Below are 21,623 nucleotides of genomic sequence, written 5' to 3' on the forward strand. Positions count from 1 at the left end.
GCGGGCGGCGGGCGGCGGGCGGCCGGGGCGGGGCGGGAGGCCGGCGGGCGCTCACACGCTCCGGCCGCCGGCCCCTCACCACGCCTCCGGCTTTGTATGCGCGGGGGGGCGGGGGGTGGGGGGCCTGGCGGAGCGCCCACGGCGCAGCCTCCCGCCTCTATATAAACACACGCATCGCCTCGCTTTCCAACAAATTCACATTGAGAGAAGCTTTTAATACCACCAGCCCTGAAATCCTGCCTCCTTCTTTCCCCCCTCTTCCATCCCTTTTGCCTTCCTTTCTTTTTCCCCCTTTTCTTCCCCCAGCAGCAACTCCAGAGCCGAGAGACTGCGTCCCGGGACGGACTGCCTTTTCTTAATTGATACAATAGCCCAGCTCGGGTTTTCACCTCCTCCCCCAACTCCACCCCGCCTCACCCCTCCCGCCCGCCGCCGCAGCCGCCGCCGCCGCCGCCCCAGCGCCCGCCCGGGGCTCTGTCGCCGGCCGCGTCCCGTCCCGGCCGCGCTCCGCCGGCTCCGCACCCGCGCGCCCGCCGCCGCGCCCGCCGCGCCGCCTCGCCCGCCGCGCCGCCTCGGGGGTGCAGCGGCGGCTCGGGGCTCGGGCGCGCCGCCCTCCCGGGGCAGCCCGGGGACGCCGGGCTCGGGCCTCTGCACTCGCCTCGGCCGGCCGGGGAGCCTTCCCCGTCGCCCCCAAAGTTTCTGGGTTCGTTGGAATCTTTGGATTCAGGATTTTTTCTTTTTTTGTTTTTCACCTACCAATTTAAGGGGCAAACTTTTGACAAATCGACCGCCCTTTCTCTCCGCTAGCTCTCTGTCCCCCTTCTTTTTTTTCGAGCAGGGGAAGGGGCTTACGAGAGAGGCTCCCGCTGGACAAAGTTTTCCAAAGTTTTCCGAGTGTGATGGTTGCGGGGAGAGCGAACCCACCAGCTTGATTCACGGCTTCCTCTCGCCAGCCCTCGAGCAGCCCCTAAGCCCGCTATAAGGGAACAAACAAACAAACAAACAAACAAAGTTACATTCCGAGTCGCCTCGTGTCTCCTCTCTCTCTTCTTTTAGGCATTTTTTTTTCCTCCCTCTCTCCGCTCCCCTCGCAGCCTCCACTCCCCTTCCCTCGGCCCCTTCCTCCATCTCTGTCTCGGCTGGAGGTGCCGGGACCCCCGGCCGCAGCCTCCCCTCCCCCGCCGCTCCGGCCCTTCTCTGGCCCTCCCCTCCCCCGCCGCGGCCGGCACAGCCAATCCCCCGAGCGGCCGCCAACATGCTCTTTGAGGGCTTGGAGCTGGTGTCGGCGCTGGCCACCCTCGCCGCGTGCCTGGTGTCGGTGACGCTGCTGCTGGCCGTGTCGCAGCAGCTATGGCAGCTGCGCTGGGCTGCCACCCGCGACAAGAGCTGCAAGCTGCCCATCCCTAAGGGCTCCATGGGCTTCCCGCTCATCGGAGAGACCGGCCACTGGCTGCTACAGGTAAGGGCGCGCTCGCGTCGCTGCTCTCCGGGGTCCGCTAGCGGCGAGCGCGGGCCGATGGAGCCGCGGGCCGGCCAGGGGGCGCCGGGAGCCTGAAGGCACCGGTCCCCGCCCCGCCCCTTCCCTCCTCTCTGCCTGCGCCGCCCGGGCTTCCCCTGCCCGCCTGCGGCGTGGTTCGGAGCCCGCTGGCACCTGGTGTGCACGTTCAGGGGGCTGATAAGAGAGGTCCCCCGACCTCTCAAGACCGACTTTCCCCAGTCTCGGGAGACACAGCAGGGGTGCGTGGAGCGTCCTCGGGGCTCCCCGCGCGGCGCGAGTCCGAGGGGGCGTCCGGTCGTGAGCCGCTTTCGCCTCCCCTTCGCGCTCCAGGCCCCAGTCGCCGTCGGCTTTCGGGGCTTTGGCAGTGTCACAGGGACCCGAAAACTGAGTCAGGGAGAGGAGGAGGGGGCCAGTGGCAGCCAGAATTGCCCCTTTAAGACCCGGGCTGTGTTCCCGACGCCTCGTTGGCTGCGCCAGGTACAACGGCCCTGGTCCGGGAAAATGTGTGTGTTTTGTGGTGGGGAAGCAAGGAGGCAACCAAGGGAAAATGAGAAGCCTGAAACCCGAGAGTTCTCGGCTTTCGGGGAAAAGGGTCTATTGACTTGTTGGGTGGGGACAGTGTAGCAGGGGAGAGAAACTTGGGATTGGTGTGTGTGAGATCCATAGAGTGCGTGTGTGTTTGTTGTTAGCCGCGTACAACCCCCACACTGCTAGTGATAATGGGGAGATTAACCTGGAATTAACCTCGCTAAGTGCTAGACAGTCGCTTTTGCAATTTGATACACACCAAGATTTTTCTTTTGGGGGGGGTGCCGCTGGGTTAACCGCGGGAGGTGTGTTATGCGGGCGTGTGCACGCGTGTTTGTCCAGAGGATGCTGATGGGAATTAGGGGAAGGATGGTTGTCCTGAAACAGATAACCCCGGCACCGGAGAGGTGAGGCGGGAAGTGAACGCAGAGACCTGGGGATTTAGAAGTGCGAAAGCTTGGCTTGAAATTCACAGACGCGTGCAATCCGCGCGCGCACACAAACTCCCAGCCCGGACCTGCCTCGCGCCAAATGACAGCGAAGCGGGGGCGGCGAGGGGGACGCGAGATCCCTCTGCCCTGTGGTCTTCCCAAGTCCTGGAGGCAGCCCATCTCTTTCTGGGGTTGTTCGTGCAACGGGGTGGGGTTCACTTCAACCAATGGGACTAGCCCCTCCCCTCCGTAAAGAAATCCCCAGAGCCCCTCTCTTACCCCTACACTTAAAGGGTTAACTGTAGCGGTGGTCTAGGCTTTTGGCTGAGAATTTAGGAAGAAAAAACTCACATGGGCATCGGTCCTGCCTTGTTAGAGCCAATCTTCGGAATCCGCTGTCTGTCACCGCCCCCCCCCCCCCGCCCTTTTCCTGACCTGTCTCTGTCACCTCCAAGGTCCCCCTGACCTTTTCTCCGAATCCCACAAGGGCCCCTGGGGCTCCACGTCCAGCCCGCAGAGAAGATGGGGCGGGGGGAGCAGGCCTCCACCTCCGCATCCCTCTGCCCCGGGGCCCTGGACTCCGAGGTGGGAGGCAAATGGGGGATGCGAGTAGAGGAGCGCTGAAGGGGTTAATGGGAGCCCTCTGAATCTCAGCTTTATTTTTTCGGAGTCATTTATCAGATTTTACGGGGGGACCTCCAAGGGCTCTCCGTTTCCACCGTGCGCCATCTAAACAGAGCCCAGGGCTAAAAATACAACATTTTTGTATAAATTGGACTCGCGGCCCGAGCGGCCGCCCCTATGAAAGTCCTCTTTGTGAAGACCGTGGAAACGGCGGACAAATAACTCTTTATTAATGCCACAAAAAACGCACTTTAATTATAGTTAGGCAGATCAGAGGCGGGGGTGGGGGGGCGAGAGAGAGGCGGCGGCGACCTCGGAAAATTCACAGCCCAACTTTTGTGTCGAAAGAAAAGAAAAACAGAGGAAAAGAAGGAGAGGAGAGACGGAGAGTCAGACGGAGCGAGGGAGACGGGTATAGCAGACGGAGGGAGGGAACTCGCTCCTCACCCCCCTTTTGTCGCACCTCCACCCTCGCCCAGATTTCTCTTAAAGGGGTAGACGCCGTCTAGAACGGCGGCAGGGTGAGGGGAGCTCTACCAGACCCGCCAACCTGGGAGTGGGGCGGCGTCCCCCGCGGCCCAGCCCCCCTCCTGGAGGCGCGGGCGCTCCGGGCTCGCTCCCTGTCGCGCGCCGGGGCCGGAGGCGCATGTGGAAAAGTGATTAGGGCTCCGGGCTCTGCAGAGTCACTTTTCGGCAGTGCTGGGGTGTGTACACCTCTAGCGGGAGAAGACTTTTCCGTGGAAGAAAGGAAAGTGAGGAGGGGGACCAACCCGGGAAAAAGGGAAGCCGAGTTGTCCCTTTGGGGGTGCATGACCCCGTAGGTCTGGAGCCCGCAAGCGCGCTTGCGTTGGCAGGCTGGCGGGACGGCCGGACAGGTGGCGCCCCTCCCTTTCTCACCCGGCGCCGCCCTGGCAGGAGAAGGGTTAAAGTGGGGTGGGGTGGCGAGCGCCTACGTCAAAGGTGAGCGGGACGCCCCTGCCCCCGCCCCTCGGAGGTCCCCTCGGTTTCCGGTACCCGCGCAGGGCCGGCTCAGCCAGCTCCTCGGAGCGCCGGGCCCGCGCCGGGGCCTAGCCATCCCCGGCTCGCGCCGCCGCCGCCGCCGCCGGGGATCCGGTTACCTGCGACGGCCGCCCCGCCCGGCCCCGCCCCGCCCCGCGGGCAGCGCCTTCCTCCGCGCTCTTGTTCCAAACTCCAGGGCGGCGACGAAAGTCCTTCCCAGTTATTTCCAGAGCAGATTGCATTAGGAAAATCGTGGCTCTCGGCCCGTACCCCTACCCTGCGGAGCCCTTAGAGGGCCGCCGGGTCCCTTCGCGGCCCACACCCGAGAACGGATGGAAACCCCAGCCCCCAACTGTAGTGACTGCCTCCGGGCACGGACCGCTCACCGCTATAAATAATCTTTGGCCTGCGGCCACCCCGCGGGGTCTCGCCAGCCCGTGGCCGGGAGCCTGGAAATATTTATTCCGAGAGGCTCCGGAGCGCGAGGCGAGGGAGGGGGCGGAGGCTCTAGCTTCGGGTCCCGCCGTCCGGGATACCTTTTCCCTCCCGCAAGTCATTTCTAAAAAACAGCCTCCCGCGGAGTGCCCCTGGGCCTCCCGCCTCCTTGTATTATTTATTATCCTCTAGGCCCTGCTTCTCAGTTCTTGTGCATGCGATGAAAAATAAAACCCACGTGCATGTTTGTGTGTGCGCGCGCGTGTGTGCGGGCGGGGGTGGGGGGTGGGGGACTGAAGCCCCGGGAGGGGTCCTCCGCCCCTCCCCATGGGCCCTCGGGGCTGGGCCTCCGGGACGTCCCGTCTGTAGACTTGTGCTCTGAGAGAGGTCTCTCGTGTGGCTCCCGCAGGGCTCCGGCTTCCAGTCGTCGCGGAGGGAGAAGTATGGCAACGTGTTCAAGACGCACTTGCTGGGGAGGCCACTGATCCGCGTGACGGGCGCGGAGAACGTACGCAAGATTCTTATGGGCGAACACCACCTCGTGAGCACCGAGTGGCCGCGCAGCACGCGCATGCTGCTGGGCCCGAACACGGTGGCCAACTCCATCGGCGATATCCACCGCAACAAACGCAAGGTAGGACCTCTGGGCCAAGAGCCCCGAAACAGTGCTCTGACCCTCTTCTTCCGTGGAGTTCGCGGAGCCCTGGGGACGTCCCCACCCGAATCTGCGACCCCCCTTGCACAGCATGCTGGAGGATCCCCGCAGTTCGCTGCCTAGACGGCAGCGATCCCAGATCCAGGGCCTGCACAGGCCTCCTCCGGGGCTGCCCTCTTGCTGGCCCACTGAGCCTTGCGCACTAGCAGGCCCAAAAGGTGGCTGTCGGGGATGGTTTGGATAGAGCTTAAACGTGTGGGGACTGGGGCGTCCAACACCTGTCCTCGCCGTGCTCCACGAAACTAGAAAAAGAAGAGGGCGGACAGTGGCCGGCGCTCCCATTTTCGCTATGTTTCCTCCCGGAATTCCGAGAACTGGAGACGGATCATTCTAAAAGCAAACCTAGCCTTCCTGCCACAGGTTGCTTTAATGGCGACTTGGGCAGGCGCGTGGGGCGGGGGGGCAGGGAGCACCTTGTGGGCGGCGGTTGCAGGGCCTTTCCTGGGAGGGGTGAGGTGAAATTTGGGCCACTGTGCGCACGGATCTGGATGGTGGGAAGGACTAGGGGTGGGAGAGCAGCATAGGCGCGGCGGGAGATCAAAGCGCACCTACCCCCTCCCATAAAGAGGAAGAGAAAGTGGGTGTTTATCCTGTGGATTTCCCGAGCGCCTGGAAGAGGCGCGGAGGAGGCGAGCCAGCGCGCACGGAGCGAGCCTCCCCGCCCCCTCCCCGGGCTGCGCCGCCGCCGCCGCGGCTCCGAGCGCGGGCGGCACGTGCTGTTTGAACTGCAGTAACCCGAAAGCTGAGCCGCCGGCGGGCGGGGCGCCGGCCTGCAGGCTTACAGCGGCCAGAGGAGGTGCTGCACGACGTCCCCTCCCTCCCTTTTTTCCATTGGGTCAGAGGACTCACCCAGGTTTGAAACCTAGAAGGAAGGAGAGAGGCAGCCTCTGATCTCCTGGGGGAGTGGCAGAGTCCGGGGAAAGGGAGGGGGCAGTGGTGGGCAGCCCCCTCCACCGGAAATCTGTGTGTGAGGTGGTCTTGGTGAACGCAGGAATTTATCTTACAGTATTTGATATCTTCTGAACTGCCTGCGAAGAGGAGTTCTCTGTAGCAGACAAAAGGAGGAAAACCCAGAGACTAACCCCCTCCCCCCAATAAAGCGTGTATTTCAGGGACTGGAAAGGGGCCCCTAGAGCCGTCTCCCCCATCTGCCTCACCAGAGCAGGAGGCAGCTCCCGCGCCCCTGCCGCAGGAGCAGATGGGGGGGGGGGGTTCTGGGGAGTGGCTGGGAGCAGGCTGTAGGCTCAGGAATGGGGGCTTTTCAAATGTGTGGGACACGGCTTTTTTTCTTAGCGACTCCGCCAGAAGCCCATTCCAAAGAGTGAAGGCAGATCCTGAGACTCAGAAACCCAGCTCCAAAGAATATGACTGCCTCCTCGTTTTCTCTTTACAGAGGCTTTGACAAGCAGTTATTGTCCCCTTCTCACAGAGGGGGAGTTGTCCCAGGCTGGGGGGTCGGTGGGGATGGGGAGGGGGCGCTGGGAGGAAGAAGGCTTGGTGGAGACCAGAGTGCAGAGGGCTTTTGGTTGGGGCTGTTGCCTTGTGGTTCCACCCACCCTCTGCCTCACTTGGCCTCCTGGCCGCCAGCCTCCAGGTGAGGAGGTCTGCCTGGAAAGCCCAAGGGTTTTGGCAATTGTCCATTTGGGAGTAGGGGAGGAGAAGAAGAAGGATATGGCACAGAGGACTCTCTTAGAGGAATGCACAGGAAGGGAGGGAGAGGAAGGACAGGGATGGGGGGTGGGGGCAGAAACTGAGGACCCACAGGTGACGCATCTATGGTCTCCCTCTTGGCACCATTGCCCTCCAGCTCCTTGGGGGTGGGGAGCAGCTAGAAAGTAGTTCATCCTGGCCAAGGCTGGGAACCCGATGCAGGGTCCCTCTGTGTGTATACTGGTTGTGTGCTTGCTATGTGGCATGTATATGGGTCCAGTGGTAAATAGATGGACAGAAGGGTCCTTCCCCCCAATCTCTTTATTTGATGTTCCATAAACTTAGGTTTACTGAGTTAAATAGAAGGTCTTGAGTTAGGTACAAATGTAGAAGCAGAAACTTGGTCCTTGCCTCAGGAAGTGGAGTCTAGCTGGAGGGATGAGAGTAATCAGGGGCACATGTTGGTCCTGGAGAGACTGGCCAGCCTGCTGGACCCAGTCTGGCCAGGGTGGGGGCTGCCATGCACCACTCACACTGCCTTATTCAGCCCACGCTACAGTCAGGGACCTGGCTGGAGAGGCGGCTGCTGGACAAGGCCCCCGCCTGGTTAGGATGGACTCATGGGAAGTGGGGCCCAGGTGTGCTGGGGCCCGGCTGGTAGGGAACTAGAGCGTCACTCTTTCCACTGGGGCTGGTGGCCCACCCCTTCTCTGGGAGGTCTGACCAGATGTGCTGGGAAGGGGCTCCTCGCAGCCATCACTGCACTCCAGGTGTTTGCCCCGGCTGCCCTGGTGGTCTAGGGCCAAGAGGGGTGGGGTTGCCAGGGAGAAAGTCCACAAAGTCTTGCCCCACCTAACAGAGTCCTCTCTTGAAGACAGCCTTGTGTCCCTATAGCCACCACCTCAGACTGTTTCTCCTCCTTTGTTACCCTCCCCCACCTGAGGCCTGGGGTGTCCCTCATTCATGGGGGAGGGTCTCCATCCCTCTCGGTGGGCAGAGAGGCCGGGGTATTGCCCTAGAAGGGTGTCTGAATGGATGGAGTGTGGTAGGAAAGCTTGCAGGGAGGGTCGTCAGAGATGCAGAGCAGTGGGGAGTAGTTCTGGAAGCCTCCAGTGCCCAGCCCCAGGCACGGGATCAGGCATTTCCTCTTTTTCTTCACACCCGTGGCTGGACCTCTTTTCACCAAAGGCCCAGCAGCTTCAGGGCACCTCAGACAGTGGCCCTGAGATTCTGTCAGGGAACTTGGCAAGCATCCCAGAGAATGCACTTAGCCTTGGAGCCCTGGGCTGGGGAGACTTCAGGCATGGCCTTCTTGCCCCTCCTCCCCAGACCCCTGGCTACAGGGCCTTCTGTGTGGGGGGCTGAGGTGGGGGAGTGGCCCCCAGGCTTTGGAGGCAGGGATTAAGATGCCCTGCCTGCCCACCCTCCCATCCCCCACTCGCCTGGCCTTTGGGCCCATCCTGGGTGGAGGTGGAGCTCAGGCTCAGGATCCCCAGACCCCTCTCAGGAACCCCGTGCATCCTGGCGTTTGTGTTGGCATGGAGAGGCCAGGAGGTGCCTCAGCAGGAGGTCAGAGGCAGGAGGGCCTGTGGTCGTGGGGTCCTGGGGGAGGCCAGCCCAGACTGGCTCTAGGTGGCCTTTGGACCAGTGCATAGCCTCTTGCTGCAAAGTCATGTCCACCGAGCTCAGCGCAGGGCAGAAGTTCGCACCTGCGTTGGATGGGAAGGCGGGTGGCACAGCCAGGCAGCCCTCCTACTGGGAGCTCTGCCCCAGCCCTCTGGCATAGGCACAGAGCTTTGTTCTGAAGTCCTTCACCCAAAAGTTACTGTAGCACAAGCTGGTGGGCGCAGAGGCTGCTAAGGGGGCGGGCGGGTGGCAGGAGCGGAACCCTCTGAAGGTCAGTGGGGGAGGAAGCCCACAGCCAGCCGCCAGGGCGCCTGGGAGTGGGCGCCTCCCTCTGCATGCTCTTGTGCCAGGCTTCAGAGTGGGCGGGTGGGCTGGCTGGGCCTGGGGCCACCCCCTCCCATTTCCCTCCTTTCTGTGTCCTTCTCCCAGGGCAGGGAGGGTTCCAAGGCTGTGATGCTGATGTGTTTGCTCACTCTCCCCGGCTTGGGAGACAATTGTGGCCTTGGCAGCGGGGTTGGGCTAGGGTCTGCTCTGGCCCTGAGCCCCCAGTTTGGTGGTTGTACCTGTTCCAGTTTTCCCAGGCTGAAGGGCAGGGGCTAAGTGCTGAGAGCAAACTAGAGTGGCCAGAACAGCTGGCCTTACCCTTAAAATAAACTTGGGCCCTAGAGGAGGGTCCCCTTCAGGGCTCTTAGATAAATTCAGAGCCCCCCAGGAGTGGTGGAGGGGGGCTGGCGGGGGTTTGGATTGGTGGGAGGTAGGGGTTCAGGAACCCAGGTGGGTGTGACTAGTCATGCCCTGGACTGTGACCTTAGGAGGGCCCTTCCTCCTTTGGGTCTCAGCTTTCTGAAGTGGGGTTCGCTATGGCTGGAAGAGGGGTAAGAGGGTCTGGGCAAACCTTTCCAGATTCTGTGGCTCAGCAGGTATCTGCTAAGTGCTGCCCTCCCCTCCCCCACCACATGCTTTTGTTGTGTGTGGGGAAGAGTCAGGGGCGATGGTTAGAGCTGCAGTCCAATGGGGGACAGGTACTCTGTTCCCACAGATGCTGGAACTCAGAAGGGGCATGCACAGGCTGGGGGCTCTGGGATGGGCCCTCCCAACCAGAGGGGCTGAGTGTGGGCAGGCTCAGGAGGCAGCCAGGGTGAAGTCCAGGCCCAGTGGGGATGCCAGGCAGCTGGGAAGATGACGTCCTCTCTTATCCTCCCCCTTCCTGGAGTATAAGGTACACACCTTGGCGTCACCCCTGTGCTGTGCGGACAGCTCCCTCGGCGGCTGCCGGCCCTCTGTTATTCTTTCCACTCCGCAGGCCGCGGCTCCAGTGGTTTGGCGGGGTGGCCTGCCCAGGCTCCCACCCTCCTACCCTCCTTCCTACCCTCCCGGGCAGCCGCTTCCATTCCTCCCAGTCTGAGTCACTGACCTGGGGGGTGGGTTCCCTCTCTGGCTCTTCCAGATACCAAGGCTGCCGGTCCATCTGTCTATCCATCCACAGCCGGCAGCTGAGAAGGGGGAGGTTATCTGGCTGAGCAGGTCAGCACCCAGGGCCTTGGGGGTCCAGTGGGTGAATCCCCTCCCAGGGACACTGGGTGAGAGGCAGGGGGCAGCGGGGAGGGGAGCCTGCGGGGATGGAGAAGCATTTGTAGAAACAATTATAGGGAATTTGAGCCTTGATAAGTCTCCTGGTGGTCCCCCCAGACCCTCCTATGGAATTGGCTCCCATTCCGGGAGAGAGAGAACCAGGGATGTGGGCTCCTGAGCCCCTTGGTTTTGGGGGAAACCAGTCAGGGTGTGAGGAGGGTTTCTAAGCACATCCCTTGAGGCGGGAGCCCATCCTGCCCGTGTCTGTGCCGGGGAGGCCTCTGGCGGGCCTGCTCTCCTGGGGCCAACCCTGGTGGAAGTCGTACCTGCTGCTCCCTCTGCAGGGCTGTGCTGGAGCTGGTTCCCGGACGACCTTTGTCCAGCATTCTTGGCTCCCTGTTGGGAATTCCTAGGGAAGCCCCAGAGGGAAACACTGCAGCCCTGGCTCCTCTTACAACCGTGGTCGGGGCAGTCGGCAGGCGCTGGGGGCCGGATCCTTCCCCTCTTCACACCGAGCCACTCCGCTCCGCAGGGCACCTTCCTCTTGCCCCCATCCTGACCCCGCCCGCCCCGGACATGGCCCAGGCCTTGCACTGCCCTGGCCGGCACCTCCGCCTCCTCCGGGCCTTTGTGGTGGGCGGTGGCTTCTGGGCTGCCCAGGCTTCGGGAAGTGCCCGCGTTGTTAACCCTGGGCACTGACCCAGGGAGGAGGCCCTGGAGTTTTCCCGGGGCCTGGGAGGCCCTGATGCCTGTGGGACAGCTGGGCCGGTGGCAGGGCCATGGACTGGGTGACCTCTGAGCAAAGCCCTTTGGGCCTGGTGTGCCTGCAGTCTGCCTTTGCCTGGCTTCTCAGTTTCCCCACCTCAGGGGGGCTCTGAGGAGAATCATGGGACAGCCAGGTAGAAAGGGACCCCAGAACATCCAGAAAGACCCCTCATGAAACCAGTGGGGAAACCGAGCCTCAGAGAGGGCAGAGACCTGCTGGCTGCCCTGGCGACTCAGAGGCTGGGTCAAGATCAGGGCCCTGGTCCTGGCTGCCATTCTCTTTTCAGAAGCCCCACCCCAGGTGGCCGGCAGGTGCAGGGTGGCGGTGGGTTTCCTGGGGCCATTCCAGCCCCCTGACCTTGCTCAGGTCCCCTTTCCATCTAGAGGTGAGGTGTGGGCCCCCTACCCTTGGAGTCCCTCTGCTCAGTTCCAGGTCCCCCTGGATCCTCCCTACCCTTCCTTGGCCCCCAAGGCTTGAGAAGGAGCGATTCAGCCAGCCATCGCTAGAGGGCGCAGGGAATGTAACCTTTGGGGCAGGGCAGGGCTTGTCAGCGGGTCCTGTTTGGACACTCCTCAGGGTGCAGTGGGGGCCCTCAGAGCTCCTCCTTTGGTCACCCTGGGCTAGCCCTTCATGAACCACTGTAGCCGTGTGGGGTGTGTGAGGGAAGCCTGCAGGCACTTAGCAGGTGACTCGTGCAGCACCAGATTCTAGGCTTCTTTGAGGGGACAGCATCCACTTTAGGAACATGTGGATATTGGCATTATGTTGAAAGGAACCACAGAGGTCACTTGGTTCAACGTCACCATTTTACGGATGGGGAAACTGAGGCTGGGGGTGACTTGGCCATGATCGCACAGTAAGTTGGTGGATGATCCGAGGTTAAGCCTCAGATCTCTGGGTGCCCAGCCTGACTCTTAGAGCCTAGCTGGCTTTGACTTGGGCTGGTCCTGGTCGACGTGGCCTCTGCCCTATTCCCCCTCCCATGCCCACCTTTGGGACCAGGTCTCCCATTTGCTGGCAGCCCCTGCTCCCATCCCCTTCATGACAGACCCCTCAGTCTGCCCTGGGCAGGCTGGCTCTGGGCCAGGCGTCACCTCCCTGTCCCAGCCTGCCATCACCTCCAGCCTCCCCACTGAGGCCCTGTAGCCACAGAGTTATCTTCTGCCTCCCCGATGAGCCTGCCCAGCTCCCACGCACCACTTTCTGCTCCCCTCATCAACTCTTTGCTGTTTTGTAAAGGCCCTTAGTTGGCTGGCATCCGCCTCTGGGGACAGGGCCCCACCCCCACCCCCACCCCCACCCCATAAGACTCTTTGACCAAGAGCTGAACCTGGGGTCCTAAGGACACCAGGGCGGGGGGCTGACGCAGAAAGTGCTGCCTTTATCCCGCACCCTCTGAAGGGAGGTGGCAGCTGAATACCCCCCTGGAAATTCCTGGGACCCCTGCAACAGAACCAGGTGTGAGTGACCTGTCCAGGCCTGAGCTGCCCTGGGTCACCTCCTGTCGTCCTTCTACCTTCCAGTCTGCCCCTTAGTAGCAGGAGCAGCCCCAAACACTGCTGGCTTTTCTGCCCCTCGCCGGCCTCCTTCCCTCCCTCCCTCTGCCCACCGGGAATTTCGGAATGAAAGTGCTATTGTGAACGCCTGGCTGGGCCACTGAAGGGCCAGCACTGTTATTTCTGCAAACCAGCCCTCCCATTAGCCATGCAGGGCCCAGGCCAGGAAAATGTTACCTTTTCCTCCCTGAGCTGACGGCAGGGGAAATTCTCACATTTACAGTTTGTGCGGTGGTTGTGTTTGGGGGGCAGGGGGGAGGGCGGGCGCGTGTGTGTGGTTTGTGTGGGGCAGGGTCGTGTGGGGGGGCAGAGGAATATTTGTCTCCTTCCTCTCTGCTGCCCCTCCCCTCTCTGCCTTCCCCAACGACCTTTCCAGTGGCACTGTGGGGGGTGCACCCCCTTCTGCTCCAGACTCTGGAGGGGGGATGGAGGTTGTTGGTTACAGAGTGAGACCCACAGCCCGTCAGTAAATAAGCTAACATCCTCCCCTCTCTTATAACCATGGGCAGCAGCATGGAAACTGTGTGCAGAGGCATCGGGGTGAGGAGGGGGCAGGAGGTGGTGGCTGGGAATCAGGAGGACAGAAAGCAGGAGAGGTAGAAACAGGGACTCATTGGCTACTTAAAATGGGACGTGGAAGATGCTGGGAATTAAAAGGGCTTCTGTTTGGCTTTGTGATCTTTTGGGGTGGTAAGCCTTGCCCCCATCCCCCTGCCTCCAGACTCAGCCTCACTGAAGACGTTTTGACGGCCCGGCTGTTAACGGACTCCCTAGGATCTCCATGCAATAGGCGTTTCCCAGGGAGTGAGAGCAATTTTGGGTCTCCGGAAGTTCTGCTTGCAGTCTGGCTTCAGACTCTCTTGTACTCCTATCAGTGGAGTAGAAGAGCCCCATACTACTTTCTACTCTTCTTGTTTAGTCTGCTTACCTGTGTTCCGCTCCTCCTGGGCACTTGTGCCCTGTGGCCTGGGAATTCTGGAATGGGCCCCTGCAGTGGAGTGGCACCCGCTCCAGCCCAGCCCGGACTCCTCCTGTGTTGCCCCCCATGGTTGGTACGGCCACATCGCCCACAGATCTGTTGGCAGCCGGACTGCCCAGTCCCCAGGGCATTATCATTGATAGGGGAACATGCTTCTCTGGGGGGTCAAGAAAGAAAATGACAGCTTGGGTCACCCTGTGAGTGATGTGAAGGTCCCGACTTTGAATAAAAATACTTAGGAACTGTTTTAATCCTGTCGTTTCCCTCCCTCCCTCCCCCCGACCAAGACTCAGGCAAGAGGAGGGGGTTCAGAGTAGAGGACCAGGAAGGGGACTGTGTCGGAAGAGGAGAGCTCGGGCACGGTGAGGACTGGCGTTTTCCCCAGCCGCAGTCATGGGACCCGTGCTTCAGCCAGGCCTCGTGGGAGCCGCATGGGCAGGCCCCAGCCCATCTGACCAGCTCGCCCCGCCTCTCTGTCCTTCAGGTCTTCTCCAAGATCTTCAGCCACGAAGCCCTGGAGAGCTATCTGCCCAAGATCCAGCTGGTGATCCAGGACACACTGCGTGCCTGGAGCAGCCACCCAGAGGCCATCAACGTGTACCAGGAGGCGCAGAAGCTCACCTTCCGCATGGCCATCCGCGTGCTGCTGGGCTTCAGCATCCCCGAAGAGGACCTGGGGCACCTCTTTGAGGTCTACCAGCAGTTTGTGGAGAACGTCTTCTCCCTGCCTGTTGACCTGCCCTTTAGCGGCTACCGGCGGGTGAGCACCTGGGGCCCGGGAGGACAGGAGATGGGCATCCATGAGCCCACCCTGAGGGAGGGGTGGCTGACCAAGATGGACACCAGTCACACACACTGTCTTCACCCAGGGCTCTCTGTGGCTTAGACGGGAAGTTCTCAGAGGGGTCCCCTACCCTGCCCCGCCTTAGGAGGAGGCCCTCGGTGGCCCTGCCCTCCCAGGGTGGGTGACCGGATGGACCCCTTCTCCCCTCAGGGCATTCAGGCACGGCAGATCCTACAGAAGGGCCTGGAAAAGGCTATCCGGGAGAAGCTGCAGTGCACCCAGGGCAAAGACTACCTGGACGCACTGGACATCCTCATCGAGAGCAGCAAGGAGCACGGGAAGGAGATGACCATGCAGGAGCTGAAGGTGGGCAGCAGGAGCGCCCCGGGCTCCATCCTCGGGCTGCCCTGGGGCAGGAACGGCCCGCCATTTCTGCCTGGTTCCTGTGAGGTTCCACAGGGACTGTTTCTGAGCAGCCGCAGTGGCCGTCACTGCACTGGGCTAGGGGCTTGACCAGAAGGGAGACTGTGTCCCTGCCTGCCGTGCACACAGTCTGATGCAGAGGGTGAGAAGTGCCCACGATGGGTGGGGCCGCCCCTCTCCCCACTGCTCACTGTGCACTCAGTCCTGGTGCTCTCCATCCTGCCCACAGTCCCTCCTACCATTTTGAAAAAGATGCCAAAAATTGGCCCTTGGAAACCTCTGTACAGACTCAATGTCGGCAGCGTTGATCGACCCCTCGCCGCTCCCTCCCCCGATATTCACTATTTCAGTGCATTTCATTGTCCCAATAGCCCTGGACGTCATGTAGGGAAACCCAGGCCCAGAAGGGGAAGTCACTTGCCAAGGGCAGCCTCAGCCCTCGGGGAAGAGCTGGGGGATCTGGACCTAACTCGGGGCCATCCCACCCACCAGCCTTTTCACTTGATGCCCTCTCCCAGCCTGCCTGGCACCAGCTGAGCCCAGCTGGTCTGTGGCACAGAGACTGCCCACACTGGGCTCCACAAAGACTTTCTGCCCGCCCTTTTTGGGAGTGGATGGTTCCCCTGAGGTGGGACTCGTTAGTTCATCCTCGTCTAGACTCTGCCACCCACACGCCTGCCAGGTGCCCATAGAGACTAACAGACTCCTCCGTGCCCCGTCTTTGCTTCTTGTTCCAGCTCCAGCTTTTTTCCTGCTGAGCCAGGAGGGCGCCTGTGACTTTTACAGAAAGGTTTTGACTCGTAGGTGGTGCCATGGCAAGTAAGGGACCCAGGTCCCTTCGCTCCCGTCTCTGGGCCCAGGGTCCACCTTTGTAAGATGCAGGGCTTGGAACGAGGTGACCTGCTAGGGCGTTTCCATGTGGCATCATGGCCCAGGTGTCTTGCTCCCCAGAGAACCCTGGAGGGGTCTCTAAGCCCTCTTGGGGCCACCTTCCCTCAGCCTGCTCACTGTAGTCCCATCCCAGGTTCTCATGGATGTGGCCCCAGGCTTCCTCCCCAACCTCCTCAGCTCTCCTGACCACCTACCAGCTATCCTTCTGGGCATGGAGGAAGGAGCTGAGGCTGCGAGGCAGCAGGCCCAGGGTTAGACCCTGCACCCCCTCACTCAGCCACATGGTGCCTGGCTCCTTGAGATTTTTTCTTTTTCTTCTGTGAGCTCAAAGCACTGATGGGGCCTGCTGGGCCTCATTGCCCAGAATCCACAGTGAGTGAGCAGTGGCCCCACCCCGAGGCATTTCCAGGCTAGTGCCTTGGTCCTGGGTTGCGGCAGTTGTATCTCCTGCCTAGCCAGGGCACTGGCCTTCTGACCTGTGTCCATTGTGTCCTGAATGCCCCTGCAATGTGAAGCTCAGAGGAAGCTGGCAGGACCCAGCTAGATGACCTTGGGGCACGGGGGATACTGGCAGAGGGGGGCTGCCCCCAGGCTGGCCTTCCTGAACCCAGATCGCCAACGGTGCCTCTCCTTTCTGCCACTGCAGGACGGGACCCTGGAGCTGATCTTCGCGGCCTATGCCACCACTGCCAGCGCCAGCACCTCGCTCATCATGCAGCTGCTGAAGCACCCGGCCGTGCTAGAGAAGCTGCGGGAGGAGCTGCGGGCCCAGGGCATCCTGCACAGTGGCGGCTGCCTCTGTGAGGGCACGCTGTGCCTCGACACGCTCAGCGGACTGCACTACCTGGACTGCGTCATCAAGGAGGTCATGCGCCTTTTCACACCCATTTCTGGCGGCTACCGCACTGTGCTGCAAACCTTCGAGCTTGACGTGAGGCTGGGCCCCGTGGGGCTGGGGCTCGGGGGTTCCATGGGAGCACTCCTTCAGGAGCAGGGCACTGGCTGATGGGAAAGACCAGCCTCCCTCTTGGGGCACCTCAGTCTGATGGGGAGACAGTCCTTGCTTTTAGGGAGTTTTCAGTCTGATGGGAGAGACCCTGCCCCGAATGCTGGGTCGGGTGAAGCCAACCTGGGTGTCATATGTGAAGTTGCATGTGGACGTCTATAAATAAGAGACTGGAGCAACATGCTGAGGCAGGAGGCTGGCCAGACCTGGGGGACCACAGTGGGCTGTCTCCAGGACCATTTGGGGGCTGGCAGGCAGGAAGTCCTGGGCCCTTTCAGACCCCTTCTGGCTCTCACCACTCCACCCCACCCCTGCCCCCATCTTGCCTCCAGGGTTTCCAGATCCCCAAAGGATGGAGTGTCATGTACAGCATCCGGGATACCCATGACACGGCGCCCGTGTTCAAAGACGTGAACGTGTTTGACCCCGACCGCTTCAGTCAGGCGCGGAGCGAAGACAAGGACGGCCGCTTCCATTACCTCCCCTTTGGTGGCGGCGTCCGGACCTGCCTGGGCAAGCACCTGGCCAAGCTGTTCCTGAAGGTTCTGGCGGTGGAGCTGGCCAGCACGAGCCGCTTTGAGCTGGCCACACGGACCTTCCCTCGCATCACCTTGGTCCCTGTCCTGCACCCCGTGGATGGCCTCAGCGTCAAGTTCTTTGGCCTGGACTCCAACCAGAACAAGATCCTGCCAGAGACCGAGGCCATGCTGAGCGCAACTGTCTGATGGCGCCTGACCCACACCCCCACCTCAGCCTGGCCAGGCCATGAGGGTGGGAGGCGATGGAAGGGTAGAAACCTGTGTGTAGAGGGGGCTGGAACCTGGGGAAGAGGGAGCAGCCCCCCAGACCTCACCCTCCCCTGTCCCCCCTTCCTGGCAAACCCTACCCAAAGCCAAAAGGGCCCCATCCTTTGGGGGATGGGGGCCTTCCTCCTGGCTCTTGCTTCTCTCCCATCTCTCTCCAGTTTCCACCAGCTTAGCTCCTGGGAAAGGGCGCGGCGGGGGGTCTGCATGCCTGTTACAGTGTTAAATGTCAGTCAGCTCGTGCTGCAGTGTCTGCTTGTGATGTTCCAAACTGGTCCCTCCCCTCCCGTTCCTTTTGGACGCTTCCAGTTTGAGGTCAGGTGGTTGACATGGGGGAAGGAGGAAAGCAGGTGCCACCTTTGGTGCCCTCTTCATTGCCCCTCCCCCTCATGCCTCTGGAGTGCTCCTCCCCGGAGTGTGGCCTCCGAGGAACAGCATCCTGAGTAATAAAAGAGAGTCACCCTTGGTGAGGGCAGGGGCTGCCACCAGCCTGAAGGGGCCTGGCCCCTTTACCAGTTTGGACATTTGAAATTACCTATTGCTGCTACTTTTTCTCTCCTCTGACCTTGGGGCAAAGGAGCCCCAGGCCCTGTCCTCCCAGCATCTTCCCTGGTGGCCCTGGGCTCGCGCACTGACATCCCCTCCTTCCCACCAGGCAGCCTTGAGCCCACCCTGCTCCCCTGTTACACACACGCCTAAGGCCCTTGGCTCTCGGGCTGCCTCCTGCTCCTCCCCCCGTATTTATTCACTGATGTAACCTAATCTTGGTGTTACTGGGGGCTGGAACAAGCATCTCCTCCATCCCCTAGCCTCTGCCCACAGATGTCCCGGGCAGGACTTCTGTGAGTGACGCCTCACACCTCCCTCCCCCAACCCCCAGGGTTGATGGCTCCCCCAGGCTCCAGACCTTCTGTGGGTTCAACCTCAGACCCTCACTCCCAGGGGGAAATCTTGCGCCTCGGCCTTTGTCCCCTGGTGGAGATGACGAAATGGCCCACGGCCTCCCTCCCTGTTCTGTCCAAGACCGGGATCACGTGGGGACTTGAAGGCTGCCGCCATCTCCTCTTAGGCCACTTTCACCCTGGCGCCCCCACTCCGGCTAGTGAGTATGGGGAAGGATACGGGTTCTTTCTTCTGACGGGGAGCAAAGGCCTCCGTCGTCCCTTCCTTGACCCTCACCCTTTGCCCTTTGCCCTTTGCCCTTGGAAAGGTGTCCTTGAAGTCCCTTCCCACCTCTATGCCACTGTCTGCTTAGCCCAGCTCAGGGGTGTGGGGACAAGATGAAAGCAAGGGAGGTGAGCATAGAAGGCAGCCCTCCTCGGAGCAGCCTCGGCCCTGGGCTGGGTCTGGAGGCGGCACTGGGTGGGTGGGCTGCAACGAGAGGCAGGACGAGTGCACGTGCTATTTGTCAGAAGTGATTTGGTTGAAAACGGCGGTCAGGGGATGACGAGGAAAGAGGAGTAGCTCCTGCCACCCCTCCCCTGCATTTTGAGTGTTGGCAGTTTGGGATGCCTCCCAGGGATGGTTGGGGGCCTTGGTGAGTCTGTATGCGATTTTGTCTGTTTTCAGAGTTTTCTTTGCTTTCTGTGTTTCTCTGTTGGCTTTTGATGTTATAAAGGCAGTGAATCCTTTTTACAAGAAAATCAAAACTACACAGAAGAATGCAGGACAGCACTCCCCTTAGTGCCCTCTCCAAGCAGTGACCACTCGGAGCAGCTCAGTGGCCCTCCAGCAGTGTTCAGCCTCAGCCCCGCTCACCCCTACCTCGGGGCGGCGTTACGGGAGTGGGCTCCTCTGTGACGGACTGTTCTGTAACTCCCCGTTCTCAAGGGTTTCATTTGGTTCCTACCTTTTCACTATCGAAAAAAGTGCAGAACAGACATTATTGGCCAAAATAGACATTTAAAAAAAATTAGTAAAATCTCTCAATCCCCACCCCACATTCTGAAAAACAGGCAAAAATGTGTAAAGACTCATCAAAGCTTGCAAAATAGCTGCATGGTCCACCAGAATTTGTTACCCACAAAAAAGCCCAGTGTCTGGAAGGTTCATTCTCCGTGGAACTGACCCCAGCCTGCCCCGAACCAACTGTTTTTGACTGAATATCCGGGAATGCAGTAAGTGCCGCTCCGACAGGGAGCCCATCGCCCGGCCCTGGTGGGGGTGCTCTGGGAGGCCTCAGACGCCTTCGGTTGGGGTGACCAGCCTGGGAGGAGCAGAGAAAAGCTGAGGGGGATCCCTGTGAGGGAGGAAGGAAGGATCATTTGCCCCGCTGGGTCTCAAAGGCAACAAGAAGAGAACTGGAGAACGCTCTTGGCTGGCTGAAGGAGGGTTCCAGTGTCGAAGTTTGTCACCTCTCCTCTAGACGTCCATCCGTGTCTATGTTTGTGTGTAGGTTTTATAGAGGTAACATTAGATGGGTGGCGTTTTCTCACTTACCATTCCTAACTATTGTAACTTGACATTAAAAAGACAAAACCCCACAAAACTCTTCCTGCCATGGGCTTGCAGAATGAAGCACTTTCGATGTTGGGCGCTGGCGTTTGTGTTCTGGGCACCATCCTGACCCTGCCCAGGTCGCTATAATATTATTTTATACACAAAACTTTTTTTTTTCATAAATGTTATAATTTTGTGTCTGTCTTTATAAACTATTATAAGTACTATTTTTGTTATAATTCAAAATAGATATTTAGTATAAAGTTTTTGCTGTTAAATATTTGTTATTTAGTAAAATATGAATTTTTTTCTCTATTGTAAACATGGTTCAAAATATTAATATGTTTTTATCACAGTTGTTTTAATATTGAAAAAGCACTTGTGTGTTTTGTTTTGATATGAAACTGGTGCCGTGTGAGTGTTTTTGCTGTCATGTGGTTTTAATCTGTATATAATATTCCATGTTGCATATTAAAAAAATGAATGTTGTGCATTTTGTGATTTTGGAAATACTCAATGTGGCTCTTTTATAGGCTTCCATAATAAACCGTGCGGACTCACCCTCGTTTGGCTCTCTCATCTCTGCCTTCTCAGCCTCCCTGAAGGGGTCCTCCTGGCCACCCACACGCCCTTCAGCAATGCTGGATCCCAGCTATCAGGCAGGAAGTTCTTCCCCACGTGTGTGTCCTGGGAGGCCAGCCCCCCATTCCTTGTGGGTAGGCGCAGAGAAGTCCATGCCTTTCCCTGGAGAGGGGAAGATGGAGCTGGACAGCCACGAGCCCCAGAGCCCTGTTGGGGGATTGGGCGCCTGGGAGGCGGCTCCCCTGGCTGAGTGTGGCTGTGACTTGCTGAGCGAGGTGTCTCAGTGCTGGACATGGCAACTTAAGAGTGCTGAGGGCCTGTCCTCAGAGTCCATCCTGTTTACTTGAGGGAGGACGCTGATGTCCACGGCCCTGGGGGAAAGTGGGGAGCAGAAGGTAGTTCTCCTGACTTCCCAGACTTGTGCCCTGGAGGTGCTTCTCAAGCCTGTTGCATGAGTGTTGCAGGAGCAACGGGATTCCCTGGTCAGATATGTTTGAGGAAGGTGTTAGACAGAGCTAGGCAGACGCCTGCACGGCAGGACTTCTCAGGACCCTGTGCTTGAGGCTGGGCATGCTAAGGGGCCTCACAATGTAGAGTGGACACAGGTCACAGGGCTCCTAAGCCCATTTGATGACCGAAACCGTGTCCTCTTCACAGATTATTACACTGAAAAGCTGCTCCACAGCCTGACTATCACAGAGCCCGGAGGTGAGGCTAGCAAAGGGCATGATGTCCAGTGCCGAGACAAGGAATGTCCAGGGTGGTTCCCAGGACTGAGGGGTTGCGGATGGGGAGGGAGGGCGATGAGAGGCAGAGCCATGGCCTCCTGAGTGGCAGAAGGAGTCAGGGAGGGCCTGGTGTCAGAAAGGGCAAGGCCTCACGTGCCAAGGCTGGTCTGAGCGTCTGCCTGGCTTGGTCCCCTCCCCACAGCCTGGCAGGGGATGCCCCCATGAGAAAGGCCTTTTGTGGCTGCAGTGTTTCTTTTCGATTCAGTCAGACCCAACCTCACCAGAGCCCCCAGGCCCAGCCACACCCCAGGATACAGGGCCTCTCCCTACTTGGGTCACAGAGCCTGGCCACCCAGAGGAGAATCACCGTCTTCCTAGCAACGCCACCAGGGCAGCATGCTCAGCGAGCCCTGACCACCCCGTCCTTTGCCCTGGGCCAGCTTTCTGCTTCACCTCCCCCACCCCAGCTCGCCCAGGTCTGCTCTCCCTGAGTCCTAACCTCCACCCTGGGAGGAGGAGAGCCAGGGTGCTCCTGTTTCCCATAAGCTAGAGCAGAGTCTCAGAATGGTAGGGACTTTCCCACGGCCA

General features: G+C 60.1%; 1 protein-coding gene across 1 annotated transcript; it reads left to right on the forward strand.

Annotated features, from left to right (window-relative positions):
• The first annotated feature begins 974 nt into the window (after positions 1–974).
• On the forward strand, positions 975–20,285 carry CYP26B1 (cytochrome P450 family 26 subfamily B member 1). The gene is made up of 6 exons (XM_070572418.1): positions 975–1,459; positions 4,925–5,149; positions 13,864–14,139; positions 14,374–14,529; positions 16,124–16,408; positions 16,816–20,285. The coding sequence occupies exons 1-6, from the start codon at positions 1,256–1,258 to the stop codon at positions 17,206–17,208; spliced, it is 1,539 nt and encodes a 512-aa protein (XP_070428519.1). The 5' UTR covers positions 975–1,255; the 3' UTR covers positions 17,209–20,285.
• The last annotated feature ends 1,338 nt before the right edge of the window (positions 20,286–21,623 follow it).

Source organism: Equus przewalskii, chromosome 14, assembly GCF_037783145.1.
Source record: "Equus przewalskii isolate Varuska chromosome 14, EquPr2, whole genome shotgun sequence".
Classification (NCBI taxonomy): Eukaryota; Metazoa; Chordata; class Mammalia; order Perissodactyla; family Equidae; genus Equus; species Equus przewalskii.

Coding starts and splice junctions, on each gene's coding strand:
- CYP26B1 (XM_070572418.1), top strand. CDS start 1,256: ATGCTCTTTGAGGGCTTGGAGCTGGTGTCGGCGCTGGCCACCCTCGCC. Junction 5,150..13,863: donor TCCACCGCAACAAACGCAAG/GTAGGACCTCTG, acceptor TCTGTCCTTCAG/GTCTTCTCCAAGATCTTCAG. Junction 14,140..14,373: donor CCTTTAGCGGCTACCGGCGG/GTGAGCACCTGG, acceptor TTCTCCCCTCAG/GGCATTCAGGCACGGCAGAT.